Source organism: Epargyreus clarus, unplaced genomic scaffold, assembly GCF_041222505.1.
Source record: "Epargyreus clarus isolate Ecla_fem2 unplaced genomic scaffold, WU_Ecla_fem_2.2 ptg000031l, whole genome shotgun sequence".
NCBI classification, from domain to species: Eukaryota; Metazoa; Arthropoda; class Insecta; order Lepidoptera; family Hesperiidae; genus Epargyreus; species Epargyreus clarus.
The window spans coordinates 6,815,169-6,839,688 of NW_027332236.1; the positions used below are offsets into that span (position 1 = coordinate 6,815,169).

At 34.9% G+C, this 24,520-nt stretch overlaps 1 protein-coding gene across 3 annotated transcripts in view; it reads left to right on the plus strand.

The window, feature by feature from the left end:
• Positions 1–22,345, plus strand: part of Cirl (Calcium-independent receptor for alpha-latrotoxin) — a 470,390-nt gene extending 448,045 nt beyond the window's left edge. Inside the window, exons 4-24 of one of the 3 annotated variants that reach the window (XM_073089923.1) lie at positions 1,728–1,834; positions 2,582–2,790; positions 3,622–3,775; positions 4,285–4,407; positions 4,897–5,038; positions 5,685–5,845; positions 6,435–6,545; positions 7,094–7,224; positions 7,602–7,761; positions 8,497–8,664; positions 9,194–9,316; positions 9,834–10,021; positions 10,473–10,600; positions 11,284–11,509; positions 11,965–12,130; positions 12,544–12,758; positions 13,099–13,196; positions 13,658–13,826; positions 14,820–15,008; positions 18,504–18,788; positions 20,562–22,345. In XM_073089923.1, coding sequence (XP_072946024.1) covers positions 1,728–1,834; positions 2,582–2,790; positions 3,622–3,775; positions 4,285–4,407; positions 4,897–5,038; positions 5,685–5,845; positions 6,435–6,545; positions 7,094–7,224; positions 7,602–7,761; positions 8,497–8,664; positions 9,194–9,316; positions 9,834–10,021; positions 10,473–10,600; positions 11,284–11,509; positions 11,965–12,130; positions 12,544–12,758; positions 13,099–13,196; positions 13,658–13,826; positions 14,820–15,008; positions 18,504–18,788; positions 20,562–21,398 — 4,090 coding nt within the window. In that variant the 3' untranslated portion in view covers positions 21,399–22,345. Of the gene's footprint in view, positions 1–1,727; positions 1,835–2,581; positions 2,791–3,621; positions 3,776–4,284; positions 4,408–4,896; positions 5,039–5,684; positions 5,846–6,434; positions 6,546–7,093; positions 7,225–7,601; positions 7,762–8,496; positions 8,665–9,193; positions 9,317–9,833; positions 10,022–10,472; positions 10,601–11,283; positions 11,510–11,964; positions 12,131–12,543; positions 12,759–13,098; positions 13,197–13,657; positions 13,827–14,819; positions 15,009–17,417; positions 17,782–18,503; positions 18,789–20,561 lie in introns of all 3 variants that reach the window. The other 2 variants (XM_073089925.1, XM_073089924.1) reach the window with 2 other exon arrangements.
• The last annotated feature ends 2,175 nt before the right edge of the window (positions 22,346–24,520 follow it).

Consider the following 24,520-nt stretch of genomic DNA (forward strand, 5'->3'; position numbering starts at 1 on the left):
TTATTTTTGTTAATAATTGGCTAGTGTTTTGAAAATAGTGAGGTTTCCGTTGAATGACAATTGTATTATTAATATTAACTTAATCACTATGTACTGTCCCAATGCAAGTTATTTTACCACTTATGCTTAGACATATTACTTGTTTTACAAAGAAAGTGATTACGGCCAAAACTTACCAGAATTTTTGATTTTTTCACCAGTCCCGAACTTCAATTGATAACTATTTTCTCGTTATTCTTCGTTGATATTAATATCAAGTGTATTTTTTAAGTTCCCCATTGCTACAAAGTAAAACTAAATTCACTAGTACCCAAGTATAAAAAACCGTTACAATTTACAGCTCCAAACTACACAAGGGACAATCGAATTTCCTAGTTATTTATGTGAGAATTGTCAAGTTTATGAGCAATCTCGCCAGCTAACGCAATAAACTCGGGCGAGACGTATATTTAATTTTCGCAGCCGAACTTGGCCAACGATTACAGTGCCCGAAGTGCCGTACACTACATCAATTAATGTAGAATCGATTTTCTTTCAAATCTACCTATATTATCAATTTTTTTATGAGTCCCACATCTCAATTGATATCTATTTTAAGTTATTCTTCGTTTGTATTCATATAAAATATATTTTTAAGTATCCCATTGCTACAAAGTAAAACTAAATTCACTAGTACCCAAGTATAAAAAACCGTTACAATTTACAGCTCCAAACTACACAAGGGACAATCGAATTTCCTAGTTATTTATGTGAGAATTGCCAAGTTTATGAGCAATCTCGCTAGCTAACGCAATAAACTCGGGCGTGACGAATATTTAATTTTCGCAGCCGAACTTGGCCAATGATTACAACGCCCGAGTGCCGCACGCTACGTCGGATTAAATTTATAGCGATTTTCATGTAGGTTTTTGTGATTTTCGTGAATATTTGTGTATGTACTTTAATAATATTCGTATTCTGAGAACAATGTTACGACACAGTTTGTGCTTTTGAAGAACAAGGTCAACGAAACTAATCTTGACAAAAATCTTTATAAAAATATCTAAGAAGTCTCTAACTGAATATTAAATGTAATGCTGGCTCAATAAGGCTATTTAAGAGGTTATTTTCTTAGTACACACTGTGTATTATCATAGGATAGGTCAATCATCTTTATAAAGTCTTATACCTAACTAAAATAATTTTACTTTCGTTTAAAAATAATACATTATTTTATTCAGTACTACCATTAAAATCAGTATATAAAATTAAAAATCTTGTTTTTCTATATTTTTTGCACTCTTATCACCTTAAGACCTTTTACACCTAAATAAACAATGCAGAAGTTTTCCAAAGTCCAGACTGTATTTGGAACCAGGACCTTTGATCCAATCACCGAGAATCCAATATCCGACTAAACTTGCTTTTGAACTTTAGATTTGAATTCAAGAATACTAGAAAATGTACAGACATTTTACTAGCATAAAGTATTTTGTGGTGTGGTTAGTGTAATGTTGGATTTGGTGTTTAAATTAATTGGTTTATGTTTTGGTCTTTAAATATCTGTCTAAATTATTAATTTAATATTCAGGGGGTTAATATAGGCGTCATTGTGTGCGTCTATGACACCCACACTATGCAAAATTGGCATTATATAACATAAGGGGCCCAATAAACGGTGAAAAGAGTTATCAAATGTAAAGGTACAGAATAATTTGATAAAATAAATCATTTCTTTTGTGCCACAGATGCAGTATGCACCAGAATTGCAGTATACTGGCCAGCACCAATATGTTCGGCGATCCGTGTCCAAGTACACTGAAATATCTTGAAGCACATTACCAGTGTGTACCCGGTAAGTTGTTTGTGTACTCAATTTACATACCTACTTACATGTACTTTTTTCGTGAGAAAACCCTTCATGGAATGGCCTCAGCCGCGAGGGCAGCGAAGAGGTATGCCGGACTCCTACCATCTAAAACCCTACAGTGTTCCTCTAGATGCACTTACCATGGGTACGCTAATAGCACTCGTCCCGACAGCGACCTACCTTGCCTAACTTTACTGATACCTATTATCAAAAATGTATATAATTATGATATACAAAGTTGTGTTTGAACAATGTTATGGAACAATTTGGTTTTATCTTGTTTTTACTTGTCGAAACTTGGCCTTAACTGTCGTGTCCTCACCTCAAGTTTCCAAAGTTTCTTTTCAATTAAAACTAAATGTGCTACATTAAAACTAAGTAACTTTTCAGATTACTACTTCATAATAACAAATTTTGATATTTTTTTATTGTTATCTGACAAAACCGAGTTAATTTGTGTAGTTATGTACGTTGTCAGAATATTTACTTACTTATACAATATTCGGATATGCCATTAAAATTAACGTAATTAAATAAACACTGTGTATCAACAAAATTCGCGTTACTTTTTCTAAATGCAATAATAGATGTAGTAATTATGTTGTTTGCCACTTAGATTAAATTCATAAAGCGCCTATAAGACATACACTGAGTATGGAGGGGTGATATTTTAGATGGTTAAAACTTCACTATGATAGCATAACCTCAACTAACCTAACTCATTCTTTACAGCGTCAACAACAAGTACGACGAACAGACCGTCACCGCCGTGGCTCATCACATCCCAACCCACAGTTTGGAGGTCATCAGCCCCACCAGTCCCCAAGAGCCCAGTACAGACCCAGCAGGAGAAGAAGAAACCCACGGTCATCACACCACCCACGTTCCGACCACACATCACTCTACCACCAGAAGTACAGTTGGGGAATATTGGGACTAAGGTACTTTTAACTTTTTTTTTGATGTTTTCATAATGAAAGTAGTAAATAGTTTAAAAATGATTTTATATGCGAGTGATCGACGAGTCATGTGAATTGTGGTAATATAGTAGTGAATCTAAGTTCTAGGAATTATGTCAATGTCGTTAAAAAGTATCAAAAATATCTGACTCCATATTTGAAAATTCTCCATAAACGGTAGTCTGATTAAACCAGATAATGGAATAATACCTAATGGTAACGACTTCATTAAAGTTAAAAGATTAAATTAAAATTGTAAATTATAGTAGTATGATGCTCTTAGTTAGCTAATAAGGTACGGTAATAATACTATTAATTATGCCGCTACTGAAGATATAAAAGATAAATGTGAAATAAAAAAATAATGGAACTCGGAAGTCATAATCCGGATTACAGATTTCCTTCTTAAAAGACATCTTATTATACGAATTGAAGCCTTCAGATTAGTGCCTTATTAAAATCCAGCTTATTGACGTAAATGGAACGATGGAGTACAAATAAATTCTTCTCAAAGCCTCATTTAAGTTGATTAGCTTTTTAGAAATCGAAAAAATGTGGCACTTTTCTGAATATATAGTTCAGTTAATGTGGTAATGAGATTCATTATAATCTTATAGAGGAAACAATCATAAGCTTAGGTGGCATTTGCATTGAAATTGAACTTACAATATATTTTGGGAATTGGTAAAATAAGTTCGTTACTGAATATGAATAAAATCATTGATGGATAGTAAAAACACTGAATTTGTTAAAAATGTATTTTATTGATTACATATTGCTATAATAGCAATAATAATATACTTTCTCTTATAGAAAACGACAACAAGACAACCTGACTTATCATCTGAAAGGGAACCACCCCCGAACCCAAGAGAGAACGTTCCAGAAGTTAAAGAAGAACCAAAGGCAGTGGAAGCTGATGCTCCGAAGAATGAGAAACCACATAAGGATAAGGATGTAGATGTTGGTGAGTTGGTAACTTCTTTACAAGAAATAATTACATTACAAAAGAAAGACGAAAGAGAAAATGACGTAACTATGGCTACATAAGATTAGAGAAATGAAACCACGACCTTTTTTTATAAAATCAAAAATAAAATTTAAAAAATGATTTAGAATTTAAAATGTATAAAAGAGTAAAATAAAAAATATAATTGACTGCCATGGAAGGGTTATGTTTTTCGCTCGTATCTTGTATGTTTGTTTCTTTTTTCTTTATACCCTCGGATCTAACAAAGGGATTGATGAATATCGACGTTTAAGGTGTCATTATATCGTCTAAAATACCCAACTGTCCTTAAATAGGGGTTAGAAAAAAACTCAAAAAGACGGATTTTTGGCGCGAAATAGTAATTTACTAATGTCTTGACGGTTGTGATTCGTGACAATTATTCAAATTTATCCTCGTTAAGAATGTCGTGATAATAATCATTTTTATCTTCTTCAACATCGCCCTATTTGATTTTATCTTTACAGCCGCAGTAACAGATTGGCCGCCGAAAGATGACGATTCGGAAGCGACCCCTTCAATACATTTACCACCAAAGGAAAACAGACCTGTTGAAACCGACATGGATGATGACTTTGAGAAGACTTATTGTAAGAATATCTATCATTATAATATATTTCAGCTCGTCTCTATTCTATTGCTTTCTTATCTGTATCAAATACAATCTGTATTAAATTTAATATTGCCTTTACTTATTTTATTGCTTTCATCAGAGACTGACTGGTATTCATTAGTTTAGTAAGAAGATAATTAAAATATTAATTACTTAGAATTTATCATTTTTGTCACTTATTATATTTGTATGTTTACCTACTTTTATATTTACTATTGTTAATATGTTTCTTATTGTAAATAGATGATTCGTCTTAACTCTTAGTGTTGATATTATTCTTACATCATCAACCCCTCAGAATGAAAAGGATTAGGCCGTAGTCCACAGTTCTGGTCAAGTGCGAATTGTTAGACTTCACATACCTTTGAATATTTTTTTTTAGTTCTTTTTAGTTTGATTTCTACATCATACAGTGATATTATATGTAAGCGGATATTTTTATTAAATACTCTTATTTTATCTCCAGCTACAAGTGCAACGCCAACCATGGGTAGGCGAGCCTACTGTCCCCAAGTGAACGCTCGTGGTCTACATTGGAACTGGACATTAGCTGGTACCTATGCTGTCCAGCCTTGCCCTGGAGGAGCCACTGGACTTGCTAGATGGAAGTAAGTGGACTGATGTATATTATAGGTAACTGTAGGCAATATTTTTTTTAATGGTCTTCTGAAGAATTTTGTAAATATTGACTTGAGTAGACCACAAAAGACTAGATTGCTAGAAATTTTAAGACTGCCTTAGAATTTAGTATACTGTAATTAGTATTATTGGAATGTCAATGTCTTTAGTAGACCATAAAAGTCAGACTTAAGAAGACCGCGAGATCTTAGAATATTGTAAAAGATCCTAGTACGCTGCATATAATATACGTGCAAATAATGTATTAATAGTAATGTGTAAATAAAATACGTGCGTGCAATTAAATTGATTATTCAAATTTAAAATAGCGAACTGTTCAGTTGAACATAATAATGCCATTAGTCAAATCACGACAATACAGACTTAAGAACCTAAAAAATACATATTAAATTTTCCTATAACTTTTATAAGGATGTTTCCATTTTCTACTTCTAGACATGGAAAAAATAATTTTAATAAGAATACAAGAACGTAAATGCTTACAGATTTATTTTTAAAAATAGCTTTCAGTATGTATTGTGTTCAATCATTCAATTTCTGTAACTACTGTTCTTTCTTTCAAAACCAAAATCTTATTTTTCAAAAATTTTGGATTTAACATTATTTGTGTTTTAGGTGTACTTTGACATCACACCAGCATATAGAAGAAGAACGACCAAGAAGGAGAGGCGCTGGTCTGCAATCTGGAGAGAACTATCATGACCTTGGCTTAGATCAGCCTAATGACAGGCAGCTACAGCTGATTAGGAGGCTGGGTTCTGAGGCTTTGCTTAAAGGTAAATTATATTTAATATATTATCTCATATCATATAATATTATATTCGCGATTTAGGAGTACTTGGCATTGGGGACTAATTTTCGAAAATCTTTGTCTATTTTCTAAACCCACTGCTTAATCTAAATTATATTTTCTTGACTTATCATATCAGTTTTTAAATCCAATATTAACTTTTAGATGTTAGTTTTTACTACCTACCGCTATATTTATGTACAATTTTGTTACAAAAAGTTTAATAACTTAAGATGCTTCTCCTAACCCTATTTCTGTAAAGTAAATATAGATAACGCTGTTCATATTTAAAGTTAAAATATATCATACTTTGTAAGACCCGTTATTAAAAATCAATCTATCCCATGTTTTGTATACCAAAGATCGATATTTAATAATTACTTCCTACATGGACATAATTATCTATGGATCTTTGATAATTGGATGGATTGATTATTAATAATAGACATACAACATATCTTAATCTATTATAATTAAATATCGATTGGCTAAGGTGCAATGTTATACTCGTAATATCGTCCTATCAATTGTTCGGAGTTCTATTCCCTGTGACAAAATTTGTACATAATATTCAGGTCGTGATGGTGACTCACCAGAGCACGTGATTGACTACCGAGGCAGCTCCAGTGGGTCCGATCCACAATTATCAAGCAATATGCACGTGCCTAACGGAGAAATGGGTTACTGTAAGTATTTATGTAGTAAGTAAATATAACAGAGTAGACGAGAGAACTATATGTATATTAATTTAGAAATATTTATTCATTGGCTCAAAATAAAATCATTCATTTTAAGAATTAAGTTTAATTGTAATATTAACATTAAATGTCATTGAACCCCTCTGTCCTTCTTTATAATTTATTGTATGCCCATATTTGGCCGGAAAATGCAGGAGCAACATGTTGTTAGCAAACCTTATTATTGTATCCATGTTCCTGAACAAAAATGATTTGATTTGATGTTAATTTAACGATATCTCCATGTTGTTGATTCTTGAATCTTAATCAAGGCCTATGAAGCTTCGTTTAAAAGATTTCGCCACCTTTTTAATCCAGGCAGTAATTTTATGAATACAATGAATTTCTTATATAATAAAATGTAAGAATATACTTAATTGGTATTGTGGACTAATTCTTGCTTCTTGGTATAAAGATTGATTTCTAAAAACATAATTAAAGGCATAATGTAGATACAAATATCTGAAAATCTTAACTAATTCTTAACATATTCACAGCGGATTCAATGCCAGAGTGGCATGGAGCTACTCCAGACCTCAGCGAGTGTAGATCTGTGTGGTTGAACAGCCTGGAAGCCAGGGTGAGAGAAGGGGAGTCCCTACTGAGTATCAGCAATGACTTAGCACAGGTAAGTTGTACTATTATATTACTTATTAAGTAAACAGGAAACAAAGGAGGATAGAAAAAAGAGAAAGTATTACATGAGAAGTAGAGAGAACGAAAAAAATATTTTGAATTGCAGGGCATAGAAACAAAATATATACAGATAATATAGGACAACATAATATCCTACTAATGTGTTATAAAATATACTCGTAATATATAAGAAAATAAAAACAATCTTAATAAAATCATTTTTTTAAAACGAAACTTTTATTGTTTGTTAATAAAAATAATTAAAAAATAAAAATACATAATTGAAACCCGATGTTTTTAATATTTGCGTTTTTATATCAGACATATATTTTTATACGTATAAGCGTCCAATTTAATCAAAATTTCCAGGTGACTTCCTCCAAGACTCTATACGGCGGAGACATGATGACCACAACGAGCATCATGAAGAAGTTGGCTCAAAGAATGTCACAGACCGTTCAGACCTTCCCTGACCCGAGACAGCGGGAAGCCATCGTCACGGATATGCTTCTTGGTGTTATCAAGACTGGTAAGTGAAAATGTTATGTTATGCAAGCAGCTAAGAGAATGAACTCAACCTGATGTAATGTTAAGAGTAGCAGACGAGCATACAATCGATTCGTAAGTTAAGCGTAGGCAGCGTTAAGTGCTGCTGTGTACTGGCTTAAAGTGTGTGGTAAGGAACATACTTATCCAAGACATTAAAGGTGGTAGAACCCTTTGTGGTTCGACTCCGGCGGCACCACCGCCACACCTATTTTGTGTTCCGTTTTGAAGGGTGTGGTAAGGGAGACATACTTTTCCGAGGCATTCCAGCTTAGTCCTCAGGGGTAGCAGCGCATCTGTGGCCGACCTCAGGTAGGAATATTTAATCCTATCTGGGGTTGATTACAGATGTCCATGGGCGGCAGTAGCCACTTACCATCAGGTGGACTGCATGCTCGTCTGCTACTCCTATATTATAAAAAAATAAATAAATAAATAAAAAAACAAAAAAAAAAAAAAAACATACTAGCTTAGTCCTGAGGGGTAGCGGAGTATTTGTGGGCAATCTCAGGTAGGAATCTAATCTTAACTAGGTTGATGACAGATATCAATGAGCGGCAGTAGCCATTTACCATCAGATGGACTGCATGCTCGTCTGCTACTCCTATATTATAAAAAAATCTTAAAAAGTATCTTTAGAAAGCGAGACCTAAAATGAATTGTTGATGGAACCATCAATATCTAAGTGAATATCACTTTATCCTTTAATCTTTTTCAGGATCCAATCTTCTAGAAGAAGGTCAGCGTGCCTCCTGGTCGGACCTTAGCACGGACGCTCAGAACAGAGTGGCCAGCGCATTATTGACACAATTGGAAGAAAACGCATTCCTTCTAGCAGATGCTGTAACCAAAGAGAAGACTATACTACAAATTGTGAAGAATATTTGTAAGTATCATTTACAACTACAAGAACTCGTACTAGAAAAATGTATGAAAATGACAGAATATAACAATTTAAATTTAGAATTTTAAGTTAATTTGGATAATAATAGAACCCCATGATGTATTTAAACGTAGAAGTACCTAATCAGTTTATGGGTTTTTGGCCTAAAATAGCGGTTTTTTGTCTGGCAACCCCCATTTATTTTGAAGATTTTTATTTTTACTTTTTGTTTGTAATAATTTCAAGCGTCTGTCTATTGCGGTTCAAGAGATATAGCCCTGTGACAGACGGACAGAAAGCGGAGGCTTAGTAATAATAATAATATAACGGAGTACTGAAACTACAGAACGCTAAAAATATCCTAATAAACCCATCAATAATGTCCTAGTATTCTTAACTTAATTGTTGTCGAAAGATCATACCCACATGGCCACAAGCAATTTCTACCTCTCACCATTTCGTATAACTACTTCTAATCTAAATACATGTAACGTTGTATTCATTTATTCTAAATATAACATTGTATTTACAGGTCTGTCCGTAAGAGTTTTGGAAGTGAAAAACGTCGAAGATGAAACATTTCCATCAATGATCGCTCAGGAGCAGTGGAAGGCGTCGGAGGACACAATCACCATACCCAAAGCAGCTTTACTTGGTATGTATATATAGAAAAAATGTTTGTCAGTCTGTGACTTGCAATACTCTTTTCAAGGTTAATTGTAACCCCCAATTTAGTAAAAGAAGTTATCAAAGTTATATAAAACCTACAAATCCCCTTAGCCATGATAGACTAGCCTAAATCTTTTTTCACTGAGGGAGAATGTATGCCCAGCAGACGGGCAGAAATAGGCTACTGGTAATAATACTGAAAGAATGATGGTATGTAGCTACTGTCGGCCATGGACACAAGTAATAGATACCAAAAAATATTATATTCCTACCAGAGGTCGGCCACAGATGCGCCGCTACCCCTGAGGACTAAGCCTTGGAAAAATATGTCTCCCTTACCTCACCATTCAAACCAGAACACAGCAGTGCATAACACTGCTGTTATTAGGTGTGGCGGTGGTGCCGCCGGAGTCGAACCACAAAGGGTTCTACCACCTTCAAAACTAGTTTGTAGTATTTAAGTCATCTTCATTAACTCACTTCATATCCTACATTCATTTCAGACAATCGTCAGAACGACCTAGTTCGCATCGTGTTCTTCGCTTTCGACCGCCTGGAGCAGATCCTTCCACCGACCTTCGGCAAGAGTCCACAGTTCTCAGCTTATGCCTCTGACCCATCCGCTTCCTTCTCCACTAGCATCAACTCTGAAAGGGAGAAGAAGAATATTAGCAGGGTTTTAAATTCCAAGGTAAGTTTTGTTTCTCGTTCTCAATTTCTTATTGTTTCGTTGGAAAACGCCTTTGTTTTAAGCAGGTTTTTGTCATCTTAATCCATAAGCCTCAAATTCCTAATAGCAATTGATTCCTATTTTGCTTTTGATCGGTTTGAGTCGCTTAAAAATCGCATTTATATGATTTTCAACTAATCTAAGAGTACAAACGCTCTGGCTCTGTTATTCAGAGCATTCTGTTAATCATTTCTATGAGAGAATATGTCTTTAATAATACTAATATCCATTTATTAATTTTATTATTGCACGGTTTATCTCAAAGGCTTTATATTCCAATATTTTCTGCATACACTTTTTTAAATCTTTTCTATTGTCTTCACGTCACAACCGAAAAAGTAGATAGAACGGGATAGAAAATTGCGAATATTCTTACGTCATTTGTTACTAAGTTCTTAATTTCGTCTTTCAGGTGATATCAGCTAGTCTAGGCAATGGCCGTCACATCCAACTATCGCAGATGGTACGATTGACAATGAAGCACTTAAAGACCGAAAACGTCACGAATCCAGCTTGTGTCTTCTGGGATTACACTTTGCAGTAAGTTGATATGTACAATATACAATAAAATATACAATAAGTTTGAGTAACATTACCATATATTGTAATAATTTAGACAATGCTAAACAGTTCAAGGTAGACGTCAGACCAGTGGATCGTGATATCAAGAAAGCATTTTTCGAATTATTGACATCATTTTTTTATTTCTTTTACCAAATATGTGCGGTATTCAACCATGAAATTCCATATTTTTTCGATAAAACTTAACTCTTAAAAGTCACTGGTAATTTGGACAACATATTAAAATAATACCTCTGAATAGAAGTATAATCTACTGTATTAAAACTGTTTTTAAAATTATGTTATTTAAAATTCTCTCTGTTATATTTTAAAATTTCTTTTCATTTATTGATTTAGTTCATCTTAGAATTCATACCCAACTTTGAAGTACTTTAAAAAAGTACTTTCTTCTACTTCACGGTTTCTTACCGTTTACTGAAAATACCAACGAATTTCGTGCGTACGAATGTTGCTTTTAGATTTCGTGGATTATCTGTAAGTTCATTTAAAGTTAAAAATATCAATGAAATATTCGTGCGTAAAAGAACTTATAAACCAGCCTCCCAGGGTTGACTGGCAGAGAATGCCATTTGCCCTTTTGTAACTTTTTATTTTTATAGAGGTGCAATAAATAAATAAATAAATTTGTTCATTATTTCCAGTGGCTGGTCCCCCGAGGGTTGTCAAGTGGAGTGGTCTAACCTCACCCACACAGAGTGCGCTTGTTCCCACCTCACCAACTTCGCGATCCTCATGGACGTCCACGGTATCAACGTTAGCGCTACACACGAGATGGCGCTCAGTTTGCTAACCTTCATTGGCTGCGCTATATCTGCTGTTGCGCTACTGGCCGCTATCATCGTGTTCCAGTGCTTTAGGAATATGAAGGTGAGTTTGATATCTCCTCTTTCTAACTTTGTGTTTTTCTTGATTTTTCATTGTATTTCTTTCTTTTTCTGTATCGATTAATTCCATTGTTTAATTGTTTGTCTTTTCACTTGTTGGTTTCTTGTTTATTATGTATTTTTTTTACAATTTCCTTTGTTTATTATTTATTATTGGCTAAGTAACGTATTCATTTACATTATTTATATCATTCATTTTAATATGATTTTTGTCTTTTTTCCTTTCTCTTTTTATTTTGTTAATTTTTGTAACTCAATTACATGAAAAGTAAATACTGGGAGGTAATTTTGAATTAAATTAGTTTTTTTCCTTTTTGTCCGCTGTACCAAACATTAATTGTTACGTCTCACCTTTACAATTTAAATTGGAATTACTTCATCACGCTTATGTATCTCAAGAATTATCAATTTAACATTATTTTTCCTTTCGTTTTCCAGTCTGACCGCGTCCTAATCCACAAGAACCTGTGCGCTTGTTTATTCATCGCGGAAGTGGTATTCATGTTGGGTATCAACCAGACTCAAGACAGGATACTGTGTGGAATCATCGCTGGACTGCTGCATTATTTGTTCTTGGCGGCTTTCGCTTGGATGTTCCTTGAAGGTAAAGCTAAAAATATAATTATGAGAAGTGCCTATAGAATTTTCAACATTATATCAGGACATCATAAAAACGTCCCAGTTTTAATGCCAATTCATTATGCCCGAAATCTTAGTGGGTTTTGATGCTATTATTTCCGTCTGAAGTATTTTTCTGTTGTGAAGTACTTCGAGCATAAAAAGTTTGGAATCATTTAATTAGCACTTTCTTATGTGTATGGACACATAAGAAAGTCTATGGAGATTGAAATTGTATGTAACATTTTGTTCAAGGTTGTATTTTTGTACATTATAGACATAGATACCCTAAGATATCCTATTTGGGCAATCGGTTGCACCTATAAGCCTAACTAATATATAACCTAACCAACTTGGCTAAATGACTACCTAACTAACCTAATTTTTTTATCATTCCAGGTTTCCACCTATACGCAATGTTAGTCGAGGTCTTCGAGCCAGAACGCCCCAGAGCCCGCTGGTACTGTGTTGGGGCATACCTTGCCCCAGCGTTAGTGGTGTTAGCCTCCGCCGCAGCCTACCCTGGGGGTTACGGCACCAGTCAGCACTGCTGGCTATCCACGGATAGGATGTTCATCATGAGCTTCGTGGGGCCCGTTGGATTTGTGCTTGTGGTGAGTTGAAATTTTCATTTGCTTCAAGAAATTTGCCACGTATAAAAATGGCTTGTGCACTGTGCAGTGCATAAGAGACCTTTAACCGTTTTGCACTTCAGAGCTAGAAACGTCTAGTTAGTTAGATAAGGAGTCCAAAATTATGAATAATTTTCAAATGTGTCTAGGATCATGCTTTTGTTACTAGAAGCATAGTTAGAAAACTGTTTTTACTTAGCATATCAAATCGCCAATCAATTAAACGTACGTACTCGTATGTGATTATGATTTTCTAATCGCATTCCTTCAGACGGGCTATTTGTAAGGTGATGTAAAACGCATATTTTTTTTCTATTTTCAGGCTAACTGGATTTGCTTGGCCATGGTAATTTACATGATGTGCCATCATTCGACAGTCTCCGTCAAGGCTAAGGAAAACTCCAAGCTTTACAAAATCAGGTACAGTATTTTTCTCTCTTATACTCTGCACTTGTTCTAAATATCCATTCCTCTCTCCATTCAACCACTTCCTCATTTTCTATTTTGTTTCACTTATAACCTTCTTTTATTAAGGTCAACAAAAGACTAAAAAATTTAATTCAAAAAACTACTGAACCCTTTAAACATTTTTTATCGGTCAAGGTTTTGATTTTGTCCAACGGCAACAACTTACGAACGGCAAATCGTAAGAGATATTTAAAATATATTTTTTTCATGTTTTATTTATATTATTGTTTTACTATTATGTATAAGCAAATCGTAGAAAAATCTCTAACGGTGTTTACATTTTTATCATCCTGAAGTAGCCAATTATGAATAGTTTCAAAACGTAACCTAACCTAACCACAACTCAATAAAGCTAAGAAAATTTGTCTAGTTTCAAATCCTATCGTTTAATGGTAATATACTTCTGCTTCCAGGGTATGGTTAAACAGCTCCATCGTGCTAGCAGTCTTACTGGGTTTGACCTGGACTTTCGGACTGCTCTACCTTAACGAGCAGACGGTGGGCGTGGCCTACGCCTTCACTATCCTCAACTCACTGCAAGGGCTGTTCATTTTCGTCTTTCATTGTCTGCAGAATGAGATTGTAAGTTTATGTCTTTAATTTTGTCAATAGCCTGTTGAGTCATTTGAAAGTATTGTGTTTTTTTTTACTGAAATTGTAAATGACTTGCATTAGATCTTTATAAATGGTCAGTGGTCAATAAAGATCATGTGTCTATACATTGGCTAAGATAAGATTGATGTGTTATCTTAGTTTTGGGTGCGTTGCTTCTAATAAGGATTGAGTTCGAACGCATAGTGAAGGTAACTGCAACAGATTTGATACATTTATAATTATTGTTATCTTAAGTGACGTAATATTGCGAGATCCTGGTCTATTTTCGAAATAAGTACAATGACTTTCTACCATGTTCAAGGATTTTAACTTTTGATTAATATAGAGTTTTATGAGACATCATTTCGTAACAACACTTCAAATAATCCCACGCACACATCCATAGTGCCGACACACATACACCCCGATAAATAACTGATTTTTACTTTCAATTTAATTAAGAACTTAGCACCCTTTTTTATAACATAGCAAGTGAGTATTCTCTATACCTGATAGTTAGTAATTATTACCGCTCACGGATATCTATAATCAACTCCAGATAATATTAGATTTTTTTTTACTTTATTGATTAAAACAAAGGACTTAATGCTAAATAGCATTTTCTGTAAGTTAACCTTGAGGATGAGCTGAAATAAATTGAAGGTGGTTCAATAATGATAATTATCGCTACAACTACACATCATTTACATCACACACCTCTAATCCAACCTTGTAGTTTTTTTTTTATAATATAAGAGTAGCAGACGAGCATGCAGTCCACCTGATGGTAAGTGGCTACTGCCGCCCATGAACATCTGTAATCAACCCCAGATAGGATTAGATATTCCTACCTGAGGTCGGCCACAGATGCGCCGCTACCCCTGAGGACTAAGCTGGAACGCCTCGGAAAAGTCTGTCTCCCTTACCGCACCCTTCAAACCGGAACACAGCAGCGCCTAACACTGCGGTTATGCCTTGTAGTTCCAGAAGGAGTGCGCCCGGCTCGGCCGGCGACACCCGTGGCTGTCGTGCTGCCTGCAGCTGGCCGGCGCGCCGCCGCCGCACGCCGTCACCGCCTCCTCCAACCACGCAGACGCGCGCCAGGGCTCCGTGCGCTCCCGACGCTACCAGGGGGACGCTGGGGATGTCGCCGAGCCGCGGGATGTTACGGTAAGATAGATAGACCTGCGACAATCATTAATAATCAATCTATCCAGTATCTTACTTGTCAAAACTCGAAATTTGACAGCAACTGTCAAATTTCGATCGTACTTCAGTAAAATATGGATTAATTAAAACGATAATTCGTATAGTTGTGGAAGGTGAAATAAGATTGATGGATTGAGTTGAAATAACAAAAATAGTATAGGAGGATATAAAAATCCAAAAGGAAAGTTAAGATTGATAACTGGAATAAAAGTAGAACAAGAAAATTGCTGAAAAAGTATATTTAGCCGAAATAGATGTGGAAGGTATTAATAAATCTGACGGAATTAGTGATGGAATGTGATGAAAGAATAGGAAAAGCAATTTTGGTGGTTGTAAAAGATTTGTCATTATTGACAGTAAATGATGATGAAAGGATAGGTACGAGTAGTGTTAGGGAATTTCATTAGCCGCCGCCGCACGCCGTCACCGCCTCCTCCAACCACGTGGACACCAGACAGGGCTGCGTGCGCTCCAGGCGGTATCAAGGAGATGCTGGGGATGTCGCTGAGTTACGCGATGTCACGGTAAGATCTATAATGGAGGAATATGGGTGCGGTAACTCACATATAACTTGGTACAGTACCCTCAGGGGTAGTCAGTTGTGATCTGCTTTGAAAAGGCTGCGAAATTTTACCTTAGATTGCAAGTAAGGTTTATGTGAGGAAAATAAAGAATTTTGCTGAGCCACGGGATGTCACGGTAAGGGATGATTACGAATAGAATAGGAGAGGATGAAACAAACAGGAGATATAGGAAAGAGAGTATGTGAAGGATGGTGATAAAAAGGAGAAGGGTAACAGAGTCATTTGTATGGATGGGTACGGAAGGTGAAATAAGATTGATGAATTGGGTTGAAATAATGTCAAAATTTAAGACATAATTTTTATTCTGTCTGGTATATCTTAGTTCAACTAAAATATATGTATGAATATTATTTAAACCATTCTTAACAAAAACATTAGATAAATAAGTTTTCAAAAAATATGTTCATGCTTTAACAAGGTATATGGTATATTAATTTCAAACTTATTAAGCAATAAAAATATGTCATGTATTTATTGTATTTGTAACATATGCCCAAAAGAGTAAAATATACATTGTACATTTAAAAATGAACCCAAATTCAACGCATTTATAGTCTGATTCATACTTAGGTGTCCAAAATGTAAACAAAGAAATGTCACCGTCAAAATACGAATACAGGTATTGCAAACTATAACAAATTAACAAGAAACGAAAACTTTCACAAACTCAACAAAAACAAAAATTTAATAACTGCACACAATTAAAAAAAAACGCGCTATGAACACTAGAAAACATTCGAGTTCGACCACGATCACAAAAATGAATAATATCAATTACGAAACCTAAAAATGGCGGCACAAAATATGTTTTGGATCCCGATTGTGTTACCATTATCTCAATTTAATTTTCTATCATAAATCTTGTTTTGTATTATTATTACTGTATTTAATAAAATTTAGTTAATATGGATATTGCAAAATGTGAATTGATTTTAGTTTATTTAGATTATTATTTTATTATTGTTGAATTAATTTAATATTGTCAAAAATCAGAAACTACCATTTGAAACATATTTTCTTGATAGGTCAACACCTTTGTTTATATTTTGGACACCTAATTATGAATCGGACTATAATTATAAAAAAGCTTGGTATATTCCACATATTGCATGAGAATCCTGGTGGCTGATAGTTCCCATATTACAATACTGGTATACATCCCATATTTACTCGCATTTATGCAGTATTATACAGTACTATAATTATGTAGGTAATAAAAGGCTATACTTGAAATACGTGTCGTAAAATTTAATATAATTTTTATTTTTTATTTTCCCTTTTATATTTTCGTCTATATATATCCCTGTTACAATATTTTTATTCCTTAACCTTACCCCTTTTATTTATTATTAGATCCGAAAAGTAGTGTATTCCTCGTAGTAAACTTTTAAAGAATTATATACAAAATTTCTATTTAATAAATCTTAATCTCGTTATGTTAAATTTTTCATGATTCTCATGAATACTTGAAAAAGCTGTTAAAATTACTAGCCTTGCAATCGTTTTTTTATATTAACTGCTGGGAATGAATCTTTTCCAACAACTGAGGAAGGCCTGCACCATATTCCACGCTTTTTTAATGCAAATGGTTCAATGTTTATCAAATTCAGTATTTACATTGAACAGTTGGAATGAGTCTCCTCCCCCTCCTGTTTCATCTTCTTTCCACTCCTAATTCTCTCCCACCCCAATACCCCTTTTGTGTACGTATTTCATGTACAGCCTAACATTGTGCATGAGTAAGTTATTTGAGACAAATAAAGAACATCTTTATTCGTTCGAACAGAGCTCAGCCAGTACGTCGGTGTCGGCGTCAACGACAAACAATTTAGTCATCAACAATCTAAACGTTGTCGTCAACAACAACAATCACAACAATAACAACGTGATCAACAACGCCTCTGTCGCGTCGTTAGCCGCGGCCGCTGCCGCTCACAACTACCATTCGCATCGGAATAGGCGGAATTCCCAAGAGAATCAGAATTTCGGACCTTCGACCAATTTCGGTCCTACCCTCAACGCGACAGGGGCAAATTTCCCCCACAACATGCCCGATAGAGAACCGCCGGCACCCATGTCACACCTACGGAACCCTATCAACGCCGGTAGCGGCAGATACCCGCCAGGATATAGGCAGAACGTCCAACAAGGTTCGTACGCATTGTTATAGAGATAGGATTTGATCCAAATTGTAATTTCGAATAGCAATTACCACCAAAACACCACTTGGGCTTCCCGTTGTAACTAATTGGTTAAAGACAGCTCAATCGACTGTGTCTTAAGTTTGTGTTGCGTCACTAACATATAATAAGTTTCCACGGATTTAATTTTTTGTGACGTCATGTGTTTTTACGGTAAGTTTTTTGTTTTTCTTTTATTTTCCTTTCTTGTGTCTTAACAAAACTAACGCTTCGATATTTACTAACTGAAACATTTCCGATAACATTATTAGTGGTGTGGTGGTTTAAATAATTTGCATCCAATATGGATTTGATTATTTTAATACTAATTTTGATTTTATTATTAAAATAATATGAATCCATTTTAGTCGATAGCACGTTTGGAAATAAATCCTATCTCTAGTAAATCAATGCGTATGAACGTAGCTTGATTCTTTTATCATCTTTTGTTAGTGATTCTCAAACGGTTATAGGGTCTTTATGTAGTAATAGTATGTATGTAAGTATGTATAATACAAATTATTATGTATGTCTAGATTGTCAATCATAAAGTATACAAACTCGATACGATTTAAAATCGATTTTATTTTTAGTAAAAAATCGATTAGTACACACACGAATATCATTATTTTTCGCGTCAAATCTAGACATACACATTACTTTGGTAACATGGATCTTTCTAACACGAACAGAGCTACAACTTACACCCCGAGGCGTCAAGGTGGAACGTGCGCCCCACCGCCCCCATATACGTTGCGAACGAGGAAGCTAGAACCCGCCAGCCACCGCAAATACCCCATAGCTCATCCCACACACACAGCATCGCATCGATGCATAGCTACAGAAACAATATCGAAGTGCCGAACGATTACCAGAACATCCGGTCGCGGTCGCCATCTTGTTATTCGAACAAGATGGCGGCGTCGGTCGGCGGAAACGAGTGGACGTTAATGGCGAACACGATGGGCAACTGGAAGGTGAGGGGAGGGCTGTGTTAGTTCATTAGATGCGGTAGTAAGATCTCCATGTTCGCCAGCGGTTTTGTTTGTTTTTTTTTTAAATTGATGGTTGCTACAAGGCCCTGGATTCATACATTTTGGCCTAACATTATGTGTTTTGACAACAAAACATAGATTGTTTGATTTTTATTGTATTAGTCAAAATAATATATTTTGTATGTCGTACTGATAAGAATCTATTTCATAAATTCAGCCTGTTCGGGCTGAGCTGAATTTGATGCGTTTTTCCTGAGAAGAGTACAATATACACCACTTGTGCTTCCCGTTGAGAGTACTGGAAGCTACTTTTTCTTAAAGGATGGGGTATAGAATTAATATAAAAGTACTCAAGACACGGATGAAGATACAAAAGAAAGGGGTTGTTAAAAAACCCACTTATGTCAAGAGAGACAAACTTTAATAAAATATATGTATTTATATTACTTTCTTATTTATCACATACATTTCTTATTTTCTTTTTTCTGATGACTTTATTTCTTTTATAGCATCAATTTCTTTCGTATTTACTATTGATTTTTAATTTTAAACTAAATTTCCAGGTGGCGGATAACTTGAGATCTTACTATAGCGAGCCATAACTGCATGTTAGCATTGCATGACGTCATCCAGCACAGTAGCCCATCCCACCTCCTTCTGTCTCCATACGTCATACAGAATCATGATCCGTGCGATCGATTTAGTTCATTTAGTTTTTCATACAATTTGATTTTGATTGGTATACTTTGTGTCGATTTCTAGATGACTAAATAAGTAATATATTTTTATAAAATATGTATAAAGCAGCTAAGAAAAGATTTCACATTTATTTAGCCATGTAATTTTACGTCCGGCTCGAAGGACCTTTTATTATGTTAGATCCTTAGCTTTTGTAATATCAGTCTTAACTGACACTACTAATAGAATACTTACTTTCTTGAAGAATTGTATTTATTAATAGTACTTCTTCTTCTTTCTAGTAATTCTTTCGTTTCGAAGGACTATCCTTTTGAGTACAAAGTTTTTTACTGATTGTTTACTAAAAGTTATTAAAATAAACTATGTAGATTAGTTTATTTTATTGATTAGTTTAAATTAAGATCAATGTAGAGACTCGTCATTATATTATATACTAGTCGTTATGATCATTAAATGTACCGAACCAAAAAAACCTTTTTTATAATTCTTAATAATTCTTATAAAGGACTATATAATTTTACAACAATCATAAAGTATAAATGAGAAATAACTTTATTAAATGAAGTGAAATCGATCTAACGGATGTTACGTATTCTAACAAAATAAGCACAAAATAACTAATGCACTTCTTCAAAAATGTCATAATTCTATGCTAACATAACTATTGGATCTCACAATAATATTCATTTACTTAAACAAAGTACCTAAAAATCACTTGTGATGTTTTGATGTTAGATAACTGCACAAAATGTTTTAATAAGCATCCTAAAATTAATTAGTAATTTAATAAAGACAAGACAAAGGCGTGTGAAATTCTAGAAACGATACTTTTTATTAACCAAGTAGACTTTAATTATCTTGACATGGCCTAATTGCTTCACTAATATCAACGCGTGTAACCTAAGATACTATTTCATCGTCTAATTTAGAAATGACACGAATTGAGCTGTCGTCCAATTAGCCTTTAATCAACTCAAGGTCTAGTTTTGGAACTCCATTTGTTCTATTAGAGAACTCCGTAATACTTTAATCCATCTAAATGTATGCTTTTTACAGAACACTTCTTCTAAACACCACTCCACGAACACGGCGACTTTGCCCCACCACGACACGCTTTCCCGTCAAATGATTCAGCAGAATCACATTCCGTACAACGAGTGTGACGCTCCACTTGCGCCCGGCTCCCCTCGGCACATGATCAAGGATGAAGAGAGCCCGCTCCATCACCAAGGATACCAAACGACCAGAAGCTACAACCACGACTTCAGGAACCCGCACGTTTTTATGTCCCAGCATTCGCCAGGGAGCCAGGAGATGATCTTCAGAAAGCATTACAAGGACGAGAACCGTCGTAAGCACCACCATCATCACGGAAGCCAGAATATTAATCACACGTACTCCGAAATCGCTTCGCAACAAGGCAGGATTTACAGGCGCGGCTCCGAACAGGAGTTCAGGGTGATACAGGACGATCCGGTTTACGAGGAAATCGAGAGGAACGAGACGTTAATGTCGGATATGTCTGACGACAATTCCGGACCGGATAACTGCCGGCAAAATCCCGGACACCACGGTTCGACGAGCTCCAAGTTCTTTGGCGACCATCGCCCGCTGATCTCCTACAGTCCGGGGGACCGGCATCATCACGAACAGGAGCATTATGGGAAATACGGCAAATGGGATACATTGGAACGGGCGTACGATCCGAGGCACTACGAGAGCGGTCGCCTGATGCATCCGTACCACCAGCCTCAGGAGAACAACATGAGGGCTTTGGCAGCGGTTCTCAACGGCGAGAACAACGTGGTTTGCCACTTGGAGCCTCACAATTCATACGATGTCTACCAACCGCAAGCCGGCAACCCAAGGACTGTATCGCAGCCCAGTTTCTGAGCATCTGACTTTCTAAATCGAGGATTTAATTAATGAATAGTATGAAGATGCGTCGATTCTTTGAGTGTTAGTGACTTCTTGGAATGAGATTGTGTACAGTATAGTGAATGAATTTTTCTATGGGCGTAGACATAGAAGATTTAGTGTCACGATTAAGTGATAGCGTTTACGTAGAAACTTGCCATAATGTGGACTTTAAAGTAACATATATTATATTTATAGACGATTAGATGTAAACGTAAACTTAAATCACTTTTTCCACTGTGATCCTATTTAAATATAACGGCTCAAGTTTCAGTGTCGCGACCACTTTTTATTTACGGTGGTTATACCGTTTTGTACATACTTGTCTAGCTTAGTAATAGACTTGGACCAAAGATATTGTATATGTCTAGATACGACATGACGAAAAATAAAATATAATAGTTTTTTTTTGATTAACTGGAAAAAATAAAATTGAAATTAGAATTGATTTTTTACATTTTTATGTCAATTGCCATCCGTGACAGATGTAGTGTAGTGTATGTACATTTTAATGTGTCTGTGTGAGTGAACCTATACCTACAGATAAAAAGACTAAAGTTAGACTTTTTTGGTTTCCGAAATCCGTTCTAGACATATATCGTATCTTCGTTAACTTACTTCCAGTGTGACCTTACTATTTCTACTGTCAGACTTTTGTTCGAATCATGGCATTTTTTGAGTATAGCGTTTCCTTTTATTGTAGGCGTAAAGATCTGTGATGTTTCATTTATATGCTTTAGATTAAGTTTTTTATTCTATTAACAAACGATTTCTGAACACTGCCATAATTTGTACGCTGAATTTTACCTGTAAATTTGTAGATTTTAGCGTTCTTAAACAGTGACTTTTATAGCAATAACTGGGAGCATTTGTGCGTGTTTTAAGTTTGGGAAGCATTACAGTACGTCAATATGTAACATTATGTACGTCAGTATGTTACAGAATATTACATAGTAACGCATACATGTAATATTACAACTTTAAACTTTATACTATTTAAATACGAGTACTGGATGTAAAGAAGAGTTTTATAATTCAAGAACTTGTAACGTTAAAATTTTGGATATTACAGTAGTGAAATTGTGCCGAATATTACATTTCGCATTTCTTGTAATACATACATCACATAGGCCAGTAATGTGTTAAATCAAATATCATGGTCTATAGATTTTTTTCAATCAATCAACAATCATTTCAACAATCATTAATACGATATTCGGCACTTTTGTAATGCTTGAAATTGATTCCGAACATTACATTACGTATAAATGCTCTCGGTCATGCCCTAGCGTTCCTAAAAATTCCCTGATTTAATGAAATATTGAAAATTTTGATATGGCACAATTTTTTCTGACATAAAGTTACTGTTTAGGTTTTCTGTCGTATTCAATAGGTAATATGCATGGTTTATAAATCTCATCAGAGTGTTGGGGTCAATGACCATTACAGTGCTCAACTATATATTTTTTAATATTTTAGTAGCAAGGAGCATGCAGTCCACCTGATGGTAAGTGTCTAATGCCGTCCATGGACATTTGTAATCAACCCCCGATAAGACTAGATTCCTACCTGAGGTTGGCTATAGATCGGTTGCTACCCTTGAGGACTAAGTTGAATACCTCTGATAAGTATTTCTCCCTTAATGTGGCCCTTCAGTGTTATTGGCAGCAGAAATAGGTGTGAGTAGTGGTGGAGTTGAACCACGAAGGGTTCTACCACCTTCCGATTAAACAACAAATTATTCAAACATTCAAAGTAATTTAAAAGTGAAAAATAAACCTGAGCAAATGATTCTTTACATACATGCATATTACCGATTGTGATATATCGCCGGCTTCGTATGTTGTTTTCAAAAAAATCCATCCAATCCTATTATAGACTGACACCTCGATGTTGTGCACATCTTTGTACATTAGAACCAAAGATATTATGTATGTCTAGATAGCTTATAGCGAAAAACAAAAAAAAAATCAACTTTGAATTGACTTACAAATACACATGTACGTACACTAACGCACACGTACGTACGATGTTTGTGTGCGTGATACTAACTAATTTTAGTCTGAATTTTTAGAAACACGGCAATCTAGACATATACAATATTTTTGATTAGAACTTAGTGTTAACACTTTTACTTAAAAACAAAAATATAAACAAAAAAATCGTATATTGTTTCAACGTAACGACTCGTCACCGCGAGCGAGCAGCGATAAACGATTTTTCGCTTCAACATAATGTGTATAAAAGATGCATATTTAACGTTTTCTGTTCCCATCGCTTCCGTGTTATCTGTCATTTCTATACTGACATTGACAAATAAAATATCTCTACTCGCTCACGGTACAACAAGTCCTTAAGTAGGTTTATTTTAATGCCATGAAATGTTTTTTCGATTAAGGAATTGGGTCCCTGTTACTACAGGACTAAATTAATTTCTTGTATATTTTGGATCGATAAAGCAATATTATAGACTGGAGTATTTAATAAATTTACGGCCGGTTTTTAACTAACACATATTTATATAAAATTTTGAGGCCGAAATTTATGAAATACTGTCCTAAGGGAAAATTATTGTAAAAGTAAAGATTATAAGGTTGGGAGTATTATTTTTTGTAATTGGTATACCCTAGTCCATAATTTCTCCCGCTGTCTTATTGTACTGTACATTACGTATGTAACTTCTGTTATATTTTGTTTTCGATTGTATTTTAAAGACGTTGACGATTATATTAATGTAAAGTAGGAACAGAATGTGTAAATAATTTAAAGTTTATATAAATAAAGAGTGGCTGTTCTGAGAGAACGTCCGCAAATGAATATGCCTTTTATTTCCTTTAAAAAATATATATTTACCTTTGCAGTAATAAAAAATGAGCAATATAACAAAAGTGATGTTTTTGCGAAAAAATCTTGAAAAAATTATTCACATTGTCATACATATGTATAGGGGGAGGGGGGGAGGGGTTTGGGAGGTCTTAGGCAGTATGATTGCAAATTGGTACATTATATGACCCGCGGTAAACCGGTCCTGTTTAATCCGTCACCCCCTGTAATTCGACATGGTTTATTATTTTTTTGCTTTTCTTGGCTAGGCCGCG